General features: G+C 38.3%; 2 protein-coding genes across 2 annotated transcripts; both read left to right on the top strand.

Annotated features, from left to right (window-relative positions):
• Positions 1-5891: 5891 nt before the first annotated feature.
• Positions 5892-11913, top strand: ap1m2 (adaptor related protein complex 1 subunit mu 2). The gene is made up of 12 exons (XM_069697277.1): positions 5892-6081; positions 7698-7854; positions 8037-8104; positions 8299-8429; positions 8533-8680; positions 9303-9429; positions 9556-9698; positions 9980-10051; positions 10559-10717; positions 10835-10960; positions 11325-11400; positions 11519-11913. Exons 1-12 carry the CDS (start codon positions 6040-6042, stop codon positions 11542-11544), a joined length of 1275 nt encoding a protein of 424 aa, XP_069553378.1. The 5' UTR covers positions 5892-6039; the 3' UTR covers positions 11545-11913.
• A 235-nt stretch (positions 11914-12148) lies between these two features.
• Positions 12149-17451, top strand: cdkn2d (cyclin-dependent kinase inhibitor 2D (p19, inhibits CDK4)). Its single transcript, XM_069697275.1, has 3 exons — positions 12149-12335; positions 12714-12865; positions 14459-17451. The coding sequence occupies exons 1-3, from the start codon at positions 12164-12166 to the stop codon at positions 14810-14812; spliced, it is 678 nt and encodes a 225-aa protein (XP_069553376.1). The 5' UTR covers positions 12149-12163; the 3' UTR covers positions 14813-17451.
• The last annotated feature ends 4125 nt before the right edge of the window (positions 17452-21576 follow it).

Here is a 21576-nt window from a genome sequence, read left to right as displayed (position 1 = left end):
TCCCAGAGAAATGCTGAAGAAACTCTTTTTGTTCCTCACAACATTTGTTTTTTTCAGTCATAACTCGGATAATTTATTTTGCATTCTGTTTTCCTGTTCCTGTGATGTTTTGTTTTTATTGTGGGATTAAGGACACTAAAGCATGATGTCCTCCTTCACAGCAGAATGCATTTTTGGTTGTGCCGTTCTTTTTTAAATAAAAGAAAAAAAATACTTAACTCTCTCGTTTTTGAGGCTCAATTTTTATAATTGTATAATGACTGATATAAACTGGGAATCTGAAAAAGACTCCATGTTACATACCAATTCTTAGCAGTCAGTATATAGACTAAAGACATTGTATGTACTATTCCCCCAAATTGCAATGCAATGAACTCGGGAATCTGCGCACAGAAAGAAAATTGAACTCATCAATTTAGTGTAGTCTAATTTCCTATTAGTATTAACAATTACTAATTTTTTATTTTTGGATAGTAACTGCAGCAGCTGCATCTCCAATATCTGCATTTACAGTAAAGATGGGTATAGAACTGCAAAACAAAGTCTCATCTGCCCAACTCTGATAATTAGATTACAGCAAACCTGAGATTTAAACGGAGCTCAGCACTAAATGTTTTTGCAGGGCTCTCCACTGACAAAGCTAATTGTTTTAGAACTAAATACAATGGATGTCCATAAAATCTGTTTATCCTCAAGTTGCCTGGAAACGCTGCTCAAGTTGCCTGGAAACACTGCCATTATCCTCTGTCTACATCACAGCAAAAACTTGCACAGAGTGGAAGAGGGCTTAAACTGATCACAATCAAACTATCATCCTTCCTCTCTGCCTTTTTCCAAAGAGCAGAATTGTTATCGTACGATTGGGAATTTTATATCCTTAAACCAACATAAACAAATGCTGTTAATCTCATTTGAATTCTGATTTCACCTGTTGGTTTTGTTTTAACAGAAAGACACTCAGTTTTGGAGTGTTCACATTCACAATCCTCCAATCATTGCAAAGGGCAAATATTTGGTTTAATTAGAGCAACAATGAATGTGCACAATGTAATGTTTAGGTGTTTTTTAAGCAGTTCATTGGGAACCTCATTGGCTGTCCTAATTGTGTAGATCAAAGAAGAAACTAAGGTATGAGCTGGTGGGTTTTTATTCTTGTCAGTTTTCCTTATATTTCTGTTTTCATAATCCCTGAGGGAAATCTCATTTGAGATTAAAGAGAAATGTAGAATTCAGCATACAGGAGAGAGCTACCAGATCATATACTCAGGGTGAAAAAGCAGCACTCTCTGAGTACATGACCTGGCGCACCCATAAAAGCAAACAACCAGAAAACATCCTCTCACTAACCTAATAAATCTCCTACATAATTCATGTCTAATAATGGTTCTTCTCTCTCAAATGAAAGCCTCAGCTGTGCTCTGTCCGCTACAGTGAAGACAGCAGCTGTGGTGGTCACTGAGGAAGCAGTGGTGGAGCATCAACTCCAACTGAGAAGTGATTTATTATTAAGATACTGCCCTCCTCACAGAAAACAAAAACTTGTTGCGCTTTTAAGAATATCAAAATTTAGAAACCAGAAACATAGTGTCACTATGAAGTGTCATTGGGTCATGATAATAGTAAAAAAAAAAAAAAGTATTCAATGAGTGAGAGGTGAAACCTCTTCAAGAACATGAAACAAATCCGGTTGTGTGGAGATGCTGAGTGCTAGAGAGCAAGGATTTTTATACCAAGGGTCAAATTTTTGCAAAGTTTGCACCTCAAAGAACTGCTTCAAACAAATTGGTGGACTGAGCTCCCATTAGTAACATCATAATGACCCTTATACTTATATATATATATACGTACATCTGCCTGAATGAATGTTAGACCTTGACTCGTGAAAACAAAGGACAACTCAGACATAGAGATACGCTCATGCTGAGATATGCAAGCCCTCTTCAATAATTTGTGTGTGTGTGTGTGTGTGTGTGTGTGTGTGTGTGTGTGTGTGTGTGTGTGTGTGTGTGTGTGTGTGTGTGTGTGTGGTAACTGGGTTTGATGTCAGGGACAGCCTGTGTTCAGGGACAATGCTGCACTATCATCATCGTCATAGTTGGAGCTGTGGTATGTCGTCTGTCAGGATTCCACACCCAACAGTAACACATCTGATCATCTGATTTTGCACAATCACTTTTCTCCCAGCTTGTGTTTCAAAATGTAATAAATTGGTGGTTTCATCAATTAATAGACCGGATTGCATTGATACAGTCAAAGAGGTCGAAAACCTTGTTTTTCCATCACTATAGCAGCATCACTGTTGTCACATTGGTACTTATAACAAATTAGCTTGAACACCATTATATGTTAAATAACTAGACCCAAGAGGCGACAGACAGATACCGCGTGTCGTGGAGGCCCAGGTGACAAATGACACCTGTCCTCTTGCTATGTTGGCTGTCATCTGCATCCTCTCCTCACCTCACTATTTACATATGTGTATTCTCTTCCTATTGGCCAGGTGGCAACAAAAAGGGTGGAGCTGCATCTCACACCACTGACTCGTAAGCAAAGGGGAGTGTCTTCTAAAATTGACAGTGGGAGGGGAAGAACGGGGTAGGATGGAGGATGGAGGATAGATATTCCCCTGTCAGGTTACCGAATAGGGCACCAAATGTCCTGATGAGAAGCTAGCAACAATAGCGTGTTTGGCCTCTGCTTGACAACTGATTCCTGTTGTTCTGGGTTTTGTACCCTCGTGGTTGAAATGCACTTATTGTAAGTCGCTTTGGATAAAAGCGTCAGCTAAATGAAATGTAACGTAATGTAACCGGGTTGGTCTCTAGCTGCCGGAGGATGCAACTGTTTAGTTTAATCCACTGTAAACTAAGGAGGTTCTTTTGTAGTGGTGAAAGGTGGGAAAACAGTCATGAGCATCTCAGCTGGATATCCTGCATCAGTTCCAAAACTAGCTCTCACAGCCTTATCAAGTCATGTATCACAGAAGGTTTCACTGATATCTCTTTCACTCTGATCCATCACGCTGAGCTCAACTGTTCCTGATGCTGACTAAATCATTTCATGTTCACATAATGCTCACTATCCAGTTTTATGGTGTTTCCCATGACATCAAGAGTTTGTCTTACAATTCATTTAACAAGATAAGATGCTAAGATGTTTTGAGAAACCCAGATAACCTCATCTTACCTCAATAAATGTCATCAACGCCAGTGAGGCGATAAGGTTTAAGTAAAATTAAAGTAGTTCACTTATTGGTATGCCACAGATTGTATGAATACTTAATTGATATTTCAATCTGGTGTTAGTTGTGCAGGTTAGTTATTTTTCTGACTGTTTTTGGTGCAACTGTAATGGTTATGTTGGGCACTTTTAGTAAAGAGATTTTGGGGGGTCATAACGATAATAATAAAGTACTTTAATTTGTCAGCAACTTAATTTGCATGTTTTTTCAATCCCCCCCCATTCCTTCTTGCATCTAAGATTCCTTAAACAACTACTCATGATTTTAAGTAAAGTTATAAGATGTCTCAGATCATCGAATACATTTAAGAATACTCAACATTAAGTAAAGGCTTTTAAATTGACATGAAGAAGTTAATTTAACAAATGAGAACAGACTGTGTTACATTATTGCATTGTATACTTTTTGTTTAAATATCAATGTGTTTCTTTTTTTAGAGTAATGTCAACCCTGCTAGACTTGAGGTTGAGGCCTCTTGGTTCACCTGCTTTTTAGGAATGAAAGTTGTTGTTGTTTTTTATCATTTTTTAAAATTGACAAATTTTGTCCATAAAATGCAAAAACAACAACAACAACAAAAAATACTCACCCAGGGTTACATCTACAAATTCCTGTTTTTGTTTCATATGACCATAATTTAAGACGGATAGATTTGACAAATTAAAGCAGGTACCAGAGATTGTTTGCCACTTGACTGAAGCAGTTACTTGATTATCCGATATGCCATCATATGGTCAATACTTATATCTTGAGCTAAAATAAAGCTTCTAAAGAGATGAAATATTAAAATAATCATTTGTATACACGGTTAGGATTTTGCAGTGGAAACCTCTGTTTAACTTTCCTGCAAGCCAAACGTTCAACTTCATTTGAACTGCAGACATAAAGAAACAAAGTCAAGATTTTGTTCTCCTTGTCTGAAAGGTTTTCATATGTTTGTGTTGGGCCTCTGCCACTATAGAACTGCAGCAGCTGTTTCTGTATTTCTTCTCCTCTCCTGTATAATCCAGCTCATGTGAACCACTGAGCGAGAGTCAGCCACATATAGGACATGTTGCTGAAGGACAAACAATTAAGTTTTCATGAAAGAAAAATGCTCTTCCTGTGGCCTCAGATTTATTCGGGCAGTGAGGCTGACATTTAAAACGCGAACATTTGTAGATGCTAACTTTGACTGAAACAACAAAATGCAGGCAAACTGGAATGATTGAGAATTTTCCTGACCGTTAGTGTTGTATAAGGAACCTGAAATCATGCAGCACAGCAACTGTTTTGCAGAGGATCTGTGATGGTCTTCCTAAAGCTCATATCCTGTGTGAACAAAACATGGCTCAGGTGTGTCGATCTCATTTACAGCTTAGATATATAGTCATGTCTCATTAGATAAACACAGCCCAGATAAGTGGTACCAAGCCTATATGGACTAAAGGAGTGGGATGCTGGAAAAGACTGATCTCCATCTGGCACTGGAGACACACATTCACACACCTCTGGCTATGTGTTTATTATAAGTCACTGCCTTTCTCCGCACAGCTGGTAAGAAGCAGAGGCTGAGATCTGGGGCATAATGCCACACAGAGGCTAAAAGGAGTTTATGGCTTATGAGGTTCCCCAGGCACATGAGCAGTAGATGTTTCTCTAACTCTGAAGCCAAAGGTTGCAGGTCACGTTGGCAGATCAAGGTAGTGCTGAATGAGACAAAACTTCTTATGGTAGGGGAACTACAGGTGTTAGTAATGACATTATCAATGGCTTTGTTGTTGTCAAATTTGCCTGTAATATATATTTATATACTGTATAGACGAAGACCCGCCCTCCAGACAACACTATAGGTACAGTACTCCCAAACTTCAGAGTGTGCATATTATTTAAAGGCAAACTTGATGAAGAAGCACACAAAGGTGTACAGCAATATAAATAGAAAGTAAAAGCACAGGCTAGGCAACACAGATAAGGGGACACTTTTCAACTAGAGCTAAAATGATTGTTAAATTGATCAATTAGTTGATCAACAGGAAATTAAGTATTTTGATCATCTATTAATCAATTCTCTGCTTTCAGCTTCTTAAATGTGACAAATTTCCTGTAATCCTTCATGATAATCTTTGGTTGTGGGCTGTTGGTAAGGACAAAATAAGACATTTTAATTTATACGTTGGCCTTAAGGAGAAAGGACAAAATTGTTCAACAATGTCTGACATTTTATAAACCAAACAACTGATCAATTGATCTAGAAAGTAATTAGCATATTGATTAATAGTTCAAATAATTGTTAGTTGCAGCCTTAGTTTAAATAAAACACCAGGAGACAAAGATACTGAACTTTTTGTCAGCTTTTCTGTTTACATAAATAATAGTAGCATAATTAACCAGAGTTGCTGTTAGAGTATTTATGGATAACTGTGATTAGATTTATTAGGCAGAATTTGTCCTTATAATTGCTGCTGTGGTTAAAGAAATGAAATACAACAGAAGAACCTGGAAAATACATTAGTCAACATGACATAGAGTTCAGCTTACCCTTCGTCCCTGCTCGGATTTGTGTGTTTGTGGCGCTCTCTAGCGGGCAGACCGAGCAGCGCATCCTCCTAACCTTCATCTACTCAGGTGAGCTGGTAAATGTTTCACCTGGGTGCGGTGACGTCACGGCAACTACAGGAAAAAGAGACGGCGGTCACCGGTGCTGTAAGGACTTTTCCCGATTTTGATGGCCAAGCTGCTCCGGCACCGGTGACGAGTCGAGTTGAACTTTGAGCTGAGTTTGTGTGCTTTTTAAAGTCGTGGCTGCAAACACAATAATGTCTGCCTCGGCTATATTTGTGTTGGATCTGAAAGGGAAGGTAAGATCATCATACACATTGATAACTGTTTATTCGGCTTTATAACTCGACTTATAAAACCCTACACTTGTTCCTGCTTTTGGCTGTTTGGGTTACGTTTTCGACTGTTAAATATTAAAAGCGTCGTTAAAAATTAATAAGGACCTTGCGACACTCATTCATTGGCCTTTTATTTATTTACTTCCGGATACATGGCTGTCAGTGGAAATACAGGCTGCAGTCTTCAATAACGCAAGTGAAGGTGGCCAGTGGAGTTGCAGCACCTGTAACCTTCATGCCATTTGTTTATTACAGGGCACAAACATCCCTTTCTTTCCAGACAGAACATGTAATCTGACCCAGAAGTCAGTGTTACTAAGGAACAGGAGTGGAAGTACACATGAAATACAGAACAGATGCTATGTGTCTGATAAAAGGGTTTAACAGCAGCACATGATTACATTGGATCCAAGCAAACTTCTTGTTTGGTGACTTTACAGCGGGTTGTAACCATTAGATTGTTGTATCTTAGCAGGTTTGTCCTGTTTTGTCTTATCTGAGACATCTTATCTGTCCTCTGTAGTAGGCTACTTCAGGTAACAGTTCGTAAAGTTGGCTGGTCTGTAGACTCGCCCAGCCTTTACAAGTGGTGAGGATCTCTGTGGCACACAAGTGGTTAAAAGTGGCTTTGATTTCCTGCAAGTTTGAAATATTTTGGGCATCTTCCTAAAATAAAGTTCTGACCTTTTGAAAGAGTCACATCTCAGTTGGGTCTCATTTTCTTTATCCAATAATCTGACAGTTATTTTGTTGATTAATAAATTAGTTGTGGACAAGGTGCGTTTTGTCCTTCCAACAAACAAGAATATATTTTGTTTATGATCACATAAGAGAAGCAGTAAGTTGTCTCAACTGAGAAGCTGGAAGCAGGGAATGTTTGATATTTTAGGTAATAATCCCTCAAATGTGGTTCATAAATACTTGTGACAAAGATGGAGGCAAGATATTTTGTAGTTTATTGTCCACATTGACCAAAAAACTACACACACACACAAACATGTCTTTATGTATTAACCTCTGTAAAAAAAAAAAAAAAAGTCAACATACAATAAAACTGATTTATATGTGCCAATATCTGACAATAATATGGATAATAATAATAATAATTAAAAAATTTCCCCTCGGGGATTAATAAAGTATATACCTACCTACCTACCTACCTACCTAATATCAGCCAGCTGATATATTGGTCAGGCTCTATTCAAGAGAGGAACACATCGTAAAATATCATTTTTAAGAAAGAATACTAAAAAGGTTGTCTATATTTTTACTGACAGTTACAGTTAAATTAAACGTTTTCCAATTCTTGTTGTAATCACTAATATCCTCAGTTGTGTCCAACAGCAGGTTGCACGCCTTGATCATTAATTGTGGCAAAATGTTGTTATGTTTTTAGATGGTGTCTTAAATTTGCTTGTAATTTTGGAGGGAAACTGCAAAAGTTACCTTGTTTTCATATTACATAGGCTCACCATCATTTGGTTATAATTAAATCTTAAAAGTTGTGCTGTTTTACAACATGTTAAGTTGACCATTTATTTGCCTGACAACCACGCGCTGTTGTTCTCCCTGCTCAGGTGCTGATCTGTCGGAACTACAAAGGCGATGTGAACATGGCAGAGATCGACCACTTCATGCCGTTACTCATGCAGCATGAGGAGGAAGGGCTCGTCTGTCCCGTGATGTCACATGGCAACGTCCACTTCTTGTGGATCAAACACAGCAACCTCTACCGTATCCTTCTTCTACAGACTATACAGTGACATCCTTTGCTGTGAAAGACTGATAATTTTCGTTTGAAGAGAATCTTATAAGTTCGCCTTGAAATTGAAATGAATGGGAGAAATTTTGAACAGCAGGGATTGTAAATGTAATAATGCATGTGTAGAATACTCCTTGACTTGACCTCTGTACAGTTGTGGCCACCACAAACAAGAACTCAAATGCCTCCCTCGTATACTCATTTCTCTACAAACTAGTCGAGGTCAGTGACATATGCAATATGATTACACACGGTGGTGTTTTAAAAATTTTTTTAAATCCTTGTTGTTAATATTTGTTGTCCATCGAGTTTCTGAGGGGAGGTGTACGTTTAAGATGGTGATAATCAAAGGAAGCGCTGTCAGTTCCTCAGAGTCTTGACAGGTAAAGATGACGTCTGCTGTGTGTATCATGCAGGTGTTCACTGAGTACTTCAAAGAGCTGGAGGAGGAGAGCATTCAGGATAATTTCGTGGTCGTCTATGAGCTGCTGGATGAGCTGATGGACTTTGGATTCCCTCAAACTACCGACAGCAAGATCCTGCAGGAGTGAGACTCCTCAAACTACACACAGATGCACATGTAGACATATAGGTATTGTAGATATACAAGCCTGGTGTTGCATCACAGCGGCTCATCTCATCTCTCGCAGGTACATTACTCAGAAAGGTGCCAAGCTCGAGGTGACAAAGACCAAAGTGCCGACCACCGTCACCAATGCGGTCTCCTGGCGGTCAGAGGGACTCAAATACAAAAAGAACGAGGTCTTCATTGATGTCATCGAGTCCATCAATGTGCTGGTAAGATGAAAAATGGAATAGTTCTCTACTTTAACAAATCAATGGTTAGTGTAGGTTCATCTTTAAAGATATATTTTTGTTGAGAATTAGACATCTGTAGCAATCGCATCTGTTGTCATTTGTGTTGTTTGGCAAAATGCCCAAGGACATAATGTATATTTGAGATAGAAAACAGAGTATGTGGTTCAGTTGGGCAGTCACTACATTATAGAATTTATTTTAAAGTCTGTTATTAGGTAAATGTATATTGTACATGCTGAATGGGCCACAATCAACCAGGTAATGAAAGATTTTGTAAAATAAGTAACTATACCAGTATGTAGCATTATTATATGACATTGTAACAATATATCCATTAGTTGCTTGTTATTTGTAGTAGTAGTAGTAGTAGTAGTAGTAGTAGTAGTAGTTGTATTTGTAGCAGTAGTAGTAGTAGTAGTAGTAGCCTTTTCATCACATTTTGCATTACGTCAGCTTAAGTCAAGCAGTGCTTTCTGTGACATCACATCCTATATTTTAAGGCTTTTTTTGGTACTTTATTTTGGTGTAACTGACTAAATTATTCAAATTACAATAATTTATTGGATTTGAAAAATGTAATCCACTCCTTCACACTCTTCAGGTGAATGCCAACGGCAGTGTGATGAGCAGCGACATCGTGGGCAGCATCAAGCTGAAGACCATGCTGTCTGGGATGCCTGAGCTGCGCCTGGGCCTCAATGACCGAGTTCTGTTCGCCCTCACTGGACGTATGTATGCAACCTCCGTCTCACCACATCCATCTATTATTTTGGTTTTATAGATAGCTGGATTACCAGGTGCTGCATGCTCTGATTCTATTGAAAGTACACGGACTGTGTTGTTTTATTGATCAGGTGATAAGGGGAAGACTGTGGTGATGGAAGATGTGAAGTTCCACCAGTGTGTCCGTCTCTCACGTTTTGAGAGCGATCGTACGATCTCCTTCGTTCCTCCTGACGGGGAGTCTGAACTCATGTCCTACCGCATCAACACTCACGTACTGTCCACTTCACTACCTTCTGTTTATACCTTATAGAAACACTTGTCACTTTTGACATATTTCATAGTACAATAGGCTATATTCAGTACATGATTTGGGACTTATGCAAATACACGTGTGCAAAAATGGTCAGGCTTCTAGTGCTATGCAAGTAAACACGTGAATGAAATTAACATGTCAACTAAATTGGATGCACATGTGAGTAAAGAACACATTGTTGCATTGATTTAATTGTAAAATCATTTGTATGATGAAACATTATCCTTTCTTTCTTACAGGTGAAACCTCTGATATGGATTGAATCAGTCATTGAGAAATTCTCTCACAGCAGAGTGGAAATCATGGTTAAGGTAATGTATGGAATTTGGGGTATTTTTAGTTACATATACAGTGAAATCACGTGCATTTTATCAATGTTTCAACTTTTAACTTTATTTGTGCCCAGAGAGCAGTTGGTTTTGCAGTAAGACTTACTTTAGATACAAGCTGAAAAGGCCTACATAAGGTGCATGAAACAGGCGTGGGGTTGTGAGGGTGTACTGAATTTTGCGGACTCTGGAGAACATTCATCCTCGGTAAATGCTTGAATATTTTGTGTCACTGGAGATGTATGCTTTGGAAACTGCCAAGTACCGTTAAAGCATGAAAAGCTTAAAACTTTTAGAAAAAAATATTTTTGTCACTGTTGATGGAACTACTGATCCGGAGTCTCATATCTTTGTTTTTTGTTTACCTTGTTGAGACGATGATGCCCATGCACTGCTTTTACATGAACAGTTGAAGTCGTCCTTGACCCAATGAAGTTGGCTTTCAGCAAAGAAGATGCTTTTGCAGTGTATGTTGTTCTGTATTTGCAGGCGAAAGGACAGTTTAAAAAACAGTCTGTGGCAAACAATGTGGAGGTGAGGGTCCCTGTCCCCAGCGATGCCGACTCACCCAAGTTCAAAACCAGCACAGGCAATGCCAAATATGTGCCTGAGAAGAACATGGTGGTGTGGACCATCAAATCTTTCCCTGTAAGAAAGTCGCACCATAAAAAGTGCACGTAATTAATTAGGGGGTTTATGTGCATCTGTCCATCTCTCTGTCTGTCTCCCTCATGCATTTGTCTTTGTGTGCGTCCATCTATGCAGGGAGGCAAAGAGTTTCTCATGAGAGCTCACTTTGGTTTGCCGAGCGTGGAGAATAATGAGATGGAGGGCAAACCTCCCATTACTGTCAAATTTGAAATCCCATACTTTACAGTCTCAGGAATACAGGTATGTGTGGGTACAGGTTTGTGTGTTTATTGTGATTTTCTCCATTTAATGTCAAATAACCCCAGAATACAGCCTGTGGTTGGATGAGTCAAGTCCCTGTGCAAGGAAAGCACGTTTATTCTGGAAGCCTGTCAGGGCGTGGTGTATCTTGTTTACGGTATATGATTTATTCATTATAGAGCTCTGTTACCTGAGAAGCTCACTTGGCCGTCCAAAGTTTATAGCCTGTGGATAGTCAAGTCAGGTCCTGTAAGAGCTGATGTATTTGCTGTGGGAATGTGGATTTAATTTTGATTTGATGATGCACATTTATGTTTCTTGCCTCAACAAGTTGTGTTGGTCTGTTACTCTTTTTTTCCACCAGGTGCGGTATATGAAGATCATAGAAAAAAGTGGTTACCAGGCTTTACCCTGGGTCCGCTACATTACACAGAGTGGAGGTACATTAGTGATTTTCTGTCTGATTTGGATTCTCAAATTGAGGTCACATATCCATGGATTCAAAAACGGAATTTAATTTTCATAATTTGCCTTGCATTTATTGTTTTTTTTACTTAGATTACCAGCTGAGGACTACTGTGTAAAAGCCAGAGGAGATACTTTACTGTATAGTGCTCACTTCCAGGACTTCCAGATGAGCATAAATGATTACTCGACTGAAAGAATGTCTTTAAAATTTCACCTGCTTTGTGTAATATTAATTGTTTTGTTTTATGGAATCTGTCTACAACTCGATTTTTATGTGTTTATTGTGAGACCACTGGAAATTATTTAAATGCTTAATCACATTATTGCCTTAAAACAATTTATCATCCCTAACTTTGGTGTTTTTCTTGTGCCTCTTTGTTTTATTCTTGAGTCAGCAACCATAAAAGGGGAGATTTTGCCATCATATTGTAGAAATGCATTGTGCAATCACAGTCGCTAAATTCCGCCTAAAATTAAAAACTTAAACCCGCCTTTTTTCCACACTTATCTCTGGATAAACACAACCAAAAGTCAGAATTTTTTTGAATGAACTGCCTTGATGACATCAACGTATACGGATCGCCCGCTTTCTTCGCCGCGTGCGCTGATTGGTCAACCGCTGCTGTTACCACAGTGATAGCGTAGTAACCGAGTTGTAACACCGCCTCTTTTACCATAAATGGAAGTGCGACACCCTCTGTGCGCTCTGTGATTGGTCGGCGTGTTTTCTCTCCAATGTTTGTAAATTCTGGGACTGTGGAGACATCGCTGTATAGATCTCACCGCGCAAATGTATTTTGTAATGTTGATAAACTCTTCTCGTTTGGATTTTATTTGAAAATCAGCGGTCTTAACAGGAGGTTGGAAAATCTCGGCGACGCTTTGGATCCTAACGAACCCGAACAAGGTACGTTTAAAAGCGCGACAGTTTTCTGTTTGGTGTCGGCTGCTAGCCTGGATGCTAACTGTTTGTAACATTCAGACGACGTGACTTATCGGTCTGTCGGCACAACGATGAAACGTGTTGAGCGTGTTTGTTGACCGTGTCCTTTTGTTAAAAAAAAAAAAAAAAAAAAAAAAAAAAGAAAAAGCGACCTGGTGTAACCGTAAGTTCACAGTCAGGATAACATGGCGTCAGCGGGGAACTGCAGTGTTACGTTAGCCGGATGCTGTAGTAACGTCAGCTCGCTGTGGCCGACGATCATCTTCCTGCGTTTTGTCATGTCGCTGTCGTGAGCTGTTTTTGAGTTTAATCGTAACCAGCGGCTCGTTTCTCACCGAGCAGACTTGACTATAATGGTCCTGAGTCAGATGGATGCCGGCAAAGCTCTGACTGCGGCTGCAGCCAAAGGGGACAGCAGCGAGGTGCGGCGGATCCTGGAGGAATGCAGAGTGCATCCTGATACTCTGAATGAATTTGGCAGGACTGCGTTACAGGTGACGATCAATTACCATGTTCAGATGAATGCATGTTATATATTTACAGCTGCACAAAAAAAAAAAAAATAGGCTAAAATTTAAATGAGAATATTTGACGGTTTCTTTAGTCCTTCATGACACACACACACAAACAAAAACACGGACTATATTTTGCTTGTGACTGTCGTTCAGGACTAAACGAGACATTTTAGGCTGTGGGCTTTGGGAATCACTGGTCAAGATTTTTTTTTTCACCATTTTCTAACATTTGTAGGACTCAGATTACTATATAGGCTCATGTTAATAATCTCGAGTTGTAGCCTTGCAATTAAGTGTCCAAATGTATGTTGTATTGGCCAGCAAAGTACAGTAACATTTGAAATATTTGATTTAACTTTCTGGAAATAGATAAAAGAAAGAATATGCACACTCATTTACCTCTTTCTTACAGCCCCACAATATTACACAAAGCAGGTGAATAAATCCCACCTTCAGGATAGTTATGATATTCTTTTTTTTTTTTTTTTTTTAAATTGATGGTCCTTTTGTCGTCTGGAGTGTTTTGTTTGTGGAGTGAGACTCTCCAGAGGCTCCACAATCCCATAGTTTGCGATGTGCGAAGTATTGCAGTCAAATACATTGTGATATATTACCTTTTGTATAATTAAATGTTGATTCTTAGTCTTCATTTATCGCTACAATATTGCCAGTCAAAATATTGTGATACCGTGCTATATACATTTTTCCCAAAACCCAAATATTGATTTAATTAATAATTATTATCTACCAATTAACCTGTTTTTTTTCCAATACATTTTTTTTTTTTTTTTACCTATAAAATGTCTAAATTACTGAGAAATGTCCCTCCACTTTTAGCTGTTTGGTTTTTTAAATGCCAGAAGGTGAAGCATGTTGACTAGTGTTTCCTAAAGTCTAAAATGTCTTGTTTAGTTCCCGACCAACAACCTGCGAATAATACTCAGTTTATTATCTTGGAGAACAAAATCAACCAGAGAATATTTACAATAAAAAAAAAAAAGATGGTATCAGATTATGTTAGCAGTTTATCATTTAGAAAAAAGATTACAAATGATTAATTTATTATAAAAAATCATTAGCTATTCATTTTCAATCAACTAACTAATCATTGGCCTAACTGTTGTGACTCTAATTGACTTAAATAAATGATTATCATAGTTGTTGTTTATTTAAAGTGGGTCGACTAATCGATTAACCATGAATCTTTTCAGCTCCACGAAGTAGAAACATCTGTCAGATTAATGCAACACAAAGGTGTAATTTAATGTAGGATTGTTCTATTAGGTTGCTTTAGTTTTACCTTGATGTACTTGCTACACTGACAGGTGTCTTTGTAGATTTTCCTCTTCCTACTTGTTTTATTGGTTCACTAACTTTAGATCTTTACTGTTTAATACTTCGACAGATTATATTTTACTTGTCCTCTAAGGGATTTGTAAAGTTAGTGGAGATGTTTGACATGAAATGTTTTCTGTGGGTGTGTGAGTTCACAGGGTCACAAACTGCAATTTACACACAGATGCTGAATTTACAAAAGCTCTCTCTTCACCTCCCCTCTAATGTCTCTAACAGGTGATGATGATGGGGAACTCCAAGATCGCCAGTTTGTTGTTAGAGAAAGGAGCGGACCCAAATGTCCAGGACAGTCACGGGATAGCGCCTGTCCATGACGCAGCTCGAACAGGATTCCTCGACACCCTGCAGGTTCTGGTAGAGTACGGTGCCTCAGTAAACATCCCGGACCACAGCGGCACCCTGCCTATCCACATCGCCATCCGGGGAGGCCACAGGGACGTTGTGAAGTTCTTGGCGCCACGGTCCGACCTGAAGCATGCTAACATCAGCGGTCAGACAGCGATAGACGTGGCCCGAGCCTCGTGTGTGCCTGATATGATTGACTCGCTTTTTGCTCACATTCATAGTTAGGCAGAAGTTTGTGTTTTCTGGGCAACCCCAGTGCTTGAACTGAAAAAAAAAAGAGATAAGTGGCAGTACTCGCCTGATTCACATTTTTTGCGTTGGTATCAGAAAATCATTTCAAATTACATTCTCAATTCCCACACTGAAAAACAAATATCGATCGAAGGATGTAAAGAAATAAGGATATTGATGATGTTCAGAACATACATTTCCAAAGCAATTACAAATAACAAGACCAGTTCTAACTATAGTATGTGACTTGGCCTTGTATGAAAGAAAAGATGGCTTTTAATTTGAAATGAGGGTTTTTCATTTGAAGATGATACAGGAAGTGTGAAGGAAACAGTGTAGACATTAAGCTTCAGTTATGTAATTGATTATTTGATGGGGCATACAGTAAATTAAGCAGGCACAAGACATGTTTGGGAGGACAAACAGCACTGTCGTTGATAATAAATATGATATTCACATACTTAAACTGAATTGTAGGTGATGCGAACATTACAACTGGCTCTTTGCTGCTATCCGCGCTGCTGACCATAGCTTGCAGCTCCCAGTCTGCATTTAGTACCATGTGTGTAGGTTTTGACTTTCAAAAGCTCTGCTGTGTCATTGTCTGACTCAAGCCGATGTTATTTTCAGGTTAATGTGAACCAATTTACACTAACCGCAGAGTAAAAATGAAGCCTGTGAGAAAGGTGCTAAATTAGATCAGCCAGAAAGAAGCACGCTCTTAACTCTTAACGCTGCTCTGATTGGTTGTTTCATTGTCAGTCATCTGGTCCCTAACGTAACAACCAATCACAGCCTTCCATTTCACTGGTCCTGTCTTGCACCAGTCAAAAACGAAGTGGTGAGAAAAGATTGAAAGATACACCAAACATAAAATGTGTAAAGGTGAGTACCGGCCCGTTTCGAGCACTGGGTAACCCTGACCTCACACTTTTGTGCTTCAAACCTGGTGACTTGAATTCATTGATGTGTAAAGGTTTAATTTTTGTGAATAGTGGCTCAGCATTAATATATGACACAGGACATATTGTCTTGGCAGCTTATTTTCAGTGGATTGGTGGCTATATACTGTAGACACCTCTTTTGCACAGTGCAATTTAGGCACCTTACACTTACCTATATATCTGTTTTCCCTATTAATTGGGAGTGCACATTTGTAGATAGTTTTTCCCCAGTGTTTTCTAATGATTGCATTATTTCTAATGTGTAAGATTTTAACAGTTGATACATTGTATGTTGTTGTTTTTTTACTTGTTTTGGTGCACCCTGATTGCTTTGCATAGTTGTGTTACTCTTAATTAGATGTACTTGGTCTATAAATTTTCTCTTATTTATTGTTGGAATAGGACTGAATATTCCCATGATTTTGTAAATAGCAACATTTATTGTGATTTGTTGAGATGTTATTTATGAATACTTTTAAAACAACAGTGAAATGATTCACTTTACTTTTTGAAGAAGAAAGCACAAAATAAAGTGTTGGACTTGAAGTTATGATTTCTTTTTCATTTTAAAGTAATTATATACTCTATGAGCTACTACTCCTGAATTATAGCTCATTGACGTCACTAAGGTTATCCCAGTATTGCTTTCTGCAAATGGGCATTTATTTATTTTTTAACTCATCCTGGAAATTTTACAATTTATGTTTAAAAATAAATTGGCTTAATTTTTAGATTTAGACTTAGACTTGTACTTTATTAATCCCACCGTGGGGAAATTGAGTTATTACAGCAGCAAAGAAACAAGAAAAGATGCACACAATAAGATGAAATGTACAAATATGTTTACAGGAATTCAACTTCCTGCCAATGTGGTTACGGTTTTGAAATAGGAAAGTAAATCTTACAGTTGGCAATGTGATTGAAAACATGCACCGTTTTGACACCTTTATCCTATTAAAATTTAAATAATCAAGTGTTACTTTTTGCTCCTTACTGACATGTCATATATCTCCTAACCGGGATCATAAAGAAAATGTTTTGAAATTCACTTCTTGGGATGTTGAGTCTGGAGGAACTCTTGTCCTCAGTATCTGTATATTCATGGCTGTGGCCTCGACTGAAACATTGTTTTTGCATTTTAAAAACTACAACCTAGAAGGTTCTTTAATATTATATTTTTGTAAAGAGAACCAAACAAATAAGAATACCTTTACTGATACAGAAGTTCACTCATTTGATGCGTACTTGTTTTATTTGTATACTTGCTTTGTGTTAACTATGTTTTCATGCATCCTTAAGTGGCCAGCACTTCTCCGAGGTGATTCATCAAGGACGTTTGTAATAACTCCGCACTGGAATGCACAGCGCAGTGAAAACCCTCTCAAAGGTCACAAAGATAGCAGCACTGAAACTCAAAATGAATGAGGGCCCTGTTGTGTCGGGGCTGGTAGGTAACGGTGGCACAGTTGGCTGAGGTTTGTTCTCCAGGCTCTCGTACAATGGCTATTTTGTCTGCTTGTGGTGCTGGCCAAGTTCACTGGCTGAAAAATGAGATGCAGTTCACCTGCTTTGCTGCCAGTCCAGTGATATCACAGAGGTCACATACGATTGTTACTGTGTTGTTCATGTCGATTTTTCTCACAATATCAGCTCGTTGATATAAAGATATTTATTTCAACTTATGACAAATTTTCTGAATTTATTTGACATTAACGTTACAAACTTCCATTTAACAGTTTTGAAGTACTTGTACGTGACTAGGGTATTTCCATTTTATACTTGAACTTAAAGCATATTTTGTTGATAATACTCATCTACTTTTACTCAAGTATGATTTTGTATGTATAACTTCTGCTGAGTGGAGTATTTTTACATTAAAGTATTGCTACTTTTACTCAGTAACCATGGTCCAGCCATGATATTTGAATTTTGGGGACTGAAACACTATTTTGCTATAAGTGCCTCTCAAGTGAAAAAAGTCATTTACTGTACTTTCTCCACCCATATTTCCCAAAAAGCCTTGAGTTTTGAAACAGCAACCTTCCTGTCAGAAGTCTGCTTTTGTGCTGTCACTTCCTCATCTTGTGTAATAAAGACACAGCTATGATTATTATTTAAGTATATTTTCTCACCCTCGCAGCTGCATCCATCATGAAACTGACAATGGAAAATACACCCTCAGACAGCTACACACCCAGCCACTAGGTAGAGCTCAGTGACTTCACTGAACACAAAGGTGGGTGTGTTGCTGTATGTGCAAATACTTCCTGAATAAACACTGTTGCGGTTGGTTTGTTCTGCAGGTTGGGAGAGATATGCTAACAGAGACAAGTTTGCAAATGGCAAGAAAAAAAATGGGAGTAGACCAGAAAAAACTGTCAGCCTCCTCCTTCCGTTACATCTTCATGGTCAGATTCTTAAACCCCTCCTCCAACAAGGTGCCTCCTAGCTCTCTTTTAGAGTAATACCAATTAGTTGATCAACACAAAATTGACTATTGGCAACTATTTAAATTTCTGTTAGTAGTTAAAAGTTTTTTTTTTTTCAGAAAATATAAAGGTTTGATTGTTTCCAGGCTGTGAATTTGCTCTTTGGCTTTGGGACAAGATATTTGAAGACATCCCTTCGGGCTCTTTTTTACTGTGCTCTGCGGTTTACTACACCAAACAGTTTATCAATCAAAAATATCTGCACAAAAATCTTTTGTTATCAGTTATCAATTACTTGCAGCCCTAATCTCTTTCTATATTGATATGACAAGTTCAAAATGAATTCAAGAATCATTTTAAAATTTTTCTAGGATGTGACTTAAAGCAGTACTCATACTGCCTATATGCACATTGAATGAGTTACTGGTCTTAGTCACTGTTCCCACACGGTCAGAGATCAGAAACACAGTATTCACAGTGAAAGAGTTTCTTTCAGTGTCTTTAGTGTGAAATCTTTTGTGTTCCCTCCAGACTGTTTAGTCTTGATAAGGCTTCGCTTCACAGTGAGTATGGACAAAAGGGATTACATTGACCAACTTTCAATATACTGTATGTACTGTAAGGACATGGTAGTCTTGCATTAAAAGAGACTTGAGTCTGAGCCTTTAAGCATAATAGAGTTGTCATTAATCTGTGTTAAAAAAAATAAAGCTCCATCTCAACCAGTTGAAAAACACCATAAACAATCTCATGAGTCATGAACTTTGATATCAATAAACATGCTCTGTTGGGCTATATATTTGAATTTGTCTTCAACTCACTTCATCGAGCTGCATCGACTCGTTACAGCCTGCAGAAAGTGAAACATCACCTTTAAGAGACTGGAACACACATTGCTGGAATACACTTGATCAATTGATCTGATTTTTGCAAAAGAAAATAAGGAATTTGTACAACCTGGTGGTGCCACTCCTCTAACTGAAGTTATCCCTTCTGACGACTATAAAGAAACCCCGTTGGCAACATGACATTTTAGTCTCAGCTGCAACGATGCAGTCAAATCTGTTTGGGTTAATACTAGTTACACAGTTCACTGCCGCCTTGTGTGAGAGATAAATAAATGACAAAATGATGAAGTATTCTCACGTTGGGCATTAGTACATTAGTACTGAATTCTTCACAAATTCATCTAGATTATCAAATATGAAAGGAAAAGAAAACACAAGGTTTTGTTTGAGGCGTGGGCAGGTCACAGTATGCTTGAGTATCAGTGAGGTGTGTCTGAAAACTGTCAGGATCCCGTTTTGGGGGCATACAAGTCCGGACATGACTGCACTACAGTTGAGGATGAATAGTGGAAGTCTGTTCTTATGTGTGTTGTGTATTTAGACAGCGACACTGTTGGATGAAGGGAGCCCAGGGAGAAAGAAAGAAAGAATGAAGAAAACAGGCATGTATTTGTTTGTAAAATAGACGGACACGATGAATTTGCAAGTAAAATGCATCCAGTTTTCAGCATTTACTGCCCTAACCTTAATGACGTTTAGCAAGGGCAACTTTCATTTTATATCTTTGTTTCAATTTGTTTCACTAATTTTATTTTCACTTATCAACTGCAATAAAATAAGTAAATATTTTAAGGTGATTTTGTGTCAAATTGTGATTCTTCCATATTCAATTGTATTATTTTATGTTCAGTTGTGCTCAAGAGTAAACAGAAAATAAAACAGAGACACAATATACAGTGGTGTGAAAAAGTGTTTGCCCCTTTCCTGATTTCCAATTTTTTTGCACATCTGTCACAGTTAAATGTTTCAGATCATCAAACAAATTTAAATATTAGTCAAAGATAACACAAGTAAACACAAAATGCAGTTTTTAAATGAAGGTTTTTATTATTAAGGGAGAAAAAAAAAATCCAAACCCACTTTGCCCTGTGTAAAAAAGTGTTTGCCCCCTCCTTTTAAAACATAACTTAACTGTGGTTTATCACACCTGAGTTCAATTTCTCTAGCCACACCCAGGCCTGATTAATGCCAGACCTGTTCTCAATCAAGAAATCACTTAAATAGGACCTGCCTGACAAAGTGAGACCAAAAGATCCTCAAAAGCTAGACATCATGCCGAGATCCAAAGAAATTCAGGAACAAATGAGAAAGAAAGTAATTGAGATCTATCAGTCTGGAAAAGGTTATAAAGCCATTTCTAAAGCTTTGGGACTCCAGCGAACCACAGTGAGAGCCATTATCCACAAATGGAGAAAACATGGAACAGTGGTGAACCACGGTGTGTGTCCCATTACATCTGGCGTAAAAGTAACACCGCATTTCAGAAAAAGAATATCATAGCAACAGTAAAATATGGTGGTGGTAGTGTGATGGTCTGGGGCTGTTTTGCTGCTTCAGGACCTGGAAGACTTGCTGTGATAAATGGAACCATGAATTCTACTGTCTACCAAAAAATCCTGAAGGAGAATGTCCGGCCATCTGTTCGTGACCTCAAGCTGAAGCCAACTTGGGTTCTGCAGCAGGACAATGATCCAAAACACACCAGCAAGTCCACCTCTGAATGGCTGAAGAAAAACAAAATGAAGACTTTGGAGTGGCCTTGTCAAAGTCCTGACCTGAATCCTATTGAGATGCTGTGGCGTGACCTTAAAAAGGCGGTTCGTGCTGGAAAACCCTCCAATGTGGCTGAATTACAACAACTCTGTAAAGATGAGTGGGCCAAAATTCCTCCACAGCGCTGTAAAAGATTAATTGTAAGTTATTGCAAACGCTTGATTGCAGTTGTTGCTGCTAAGGGTGGCCCAACCAGTTATTAGGTTTAGGGGGCAAACACTTTTTCACACAGGGCCATGTGGGTTTGGATTTTTTTTTTCTCCCTTAATAATTTAAAACCTTCATTTAAAAACTGCATTTTGTGTTTACTTGTGTTATCTTTGACTAATATTTAAATTTGTTTGATGATCTGAAACATTTAAGTGTGACAAACATGCAAAAAAAAAAAGATATCAGGAAGGGGGCAAATACTTTTTCACACCATTATATGTTAATGAAGCTGCTGATTTGTTGAAGTATTGGAAGAAATATTGAGTTGTGTATCAGCAGTCACTACTGGGCTTGATAGTACTCATCCAAAAGGTATTTGAAAGACAGTTTTATCTTCTTTCTTGCGGTAAATGATTAATTATTGTATGCTGTTGCACTTTAATTATTATGTTGGCCTGCCCTATATCTGTTTCATTGCCCTGTGTTCATTCTTTTCTCCATTTGACTGAATATGTAAACAGATGAGCTACTGAAAGGCTTTCTCTCCCTCTTGAAAGGGAGCAACATGAGCCACCACACTGTGGGAAACACGTCTTCATGTTGCAAAACCTGTC

This window comes from Brachyistius frenatus, unplaced genomic scaffold, assembly GCF_029030835.1.
Source record: "Brachyistius frenatus isolate BFR_SWC_R1_liver_20210118 unplaced genomic scaffold, ASM2903083v1 Contig_23, whole genome shotgun sequence".
NCBI lineage: Eukaryota > Metazoa > Chordata > Actinopteri > Embiotocidae > Brachyistius > Brachyistius frenatus.
Note: the sequence above shows the minus strand (reverse complement) of the source record. Positions and strands in the feature narration are given on the sequence as shown.

Excerpts from the sequence above, each read along its gene's own strand:
- ap1m2 (XM_069697277.1), top strand. The coding sequence starts at position 6,040 with ATGTCTGCCTCGGCTATATTTGTGTTGGATCTGAAAGGGAAG. Across the intron at positions 6,082-7,697 it reads TGTTGGATCTGAAAGGGAAG|GTGCTGATCTGTCGGAACTA; the intron begins GTAAGATCATCA and ends CTCCCTGCTCAG. Across the intron at positions 8,105-8,298 it reads TTCTCTACAAACTAGTCGAG|GTGTTCACTGAGTACTTCAA; the intron begins GTCAGTGACATA and ends TGTATCATGCAG.
- cdkn2d (XM_069697275.1), top strand. The coding sequence starts at position 12,164 with ATGTTTGTAAATTCTGGGACTGTGGAGACATCGCTGTATAGATCTCAC. Across the intron at positions 12,336-12,713 it reads TCCTAACGAACCCGAACAAG|ACTTGACTATAATGGTCCTG; the intron begins GTACGTTTAAAA and ends CTCACCGAGCAG. Across the intron at positions 12,866-14,458 it reads TTGGCAGGACTGCGTTACAG|GTGATGATGATGGGGAACTC; the intron begins GTGACGATCAAT and ends TGTCTCTAACAG.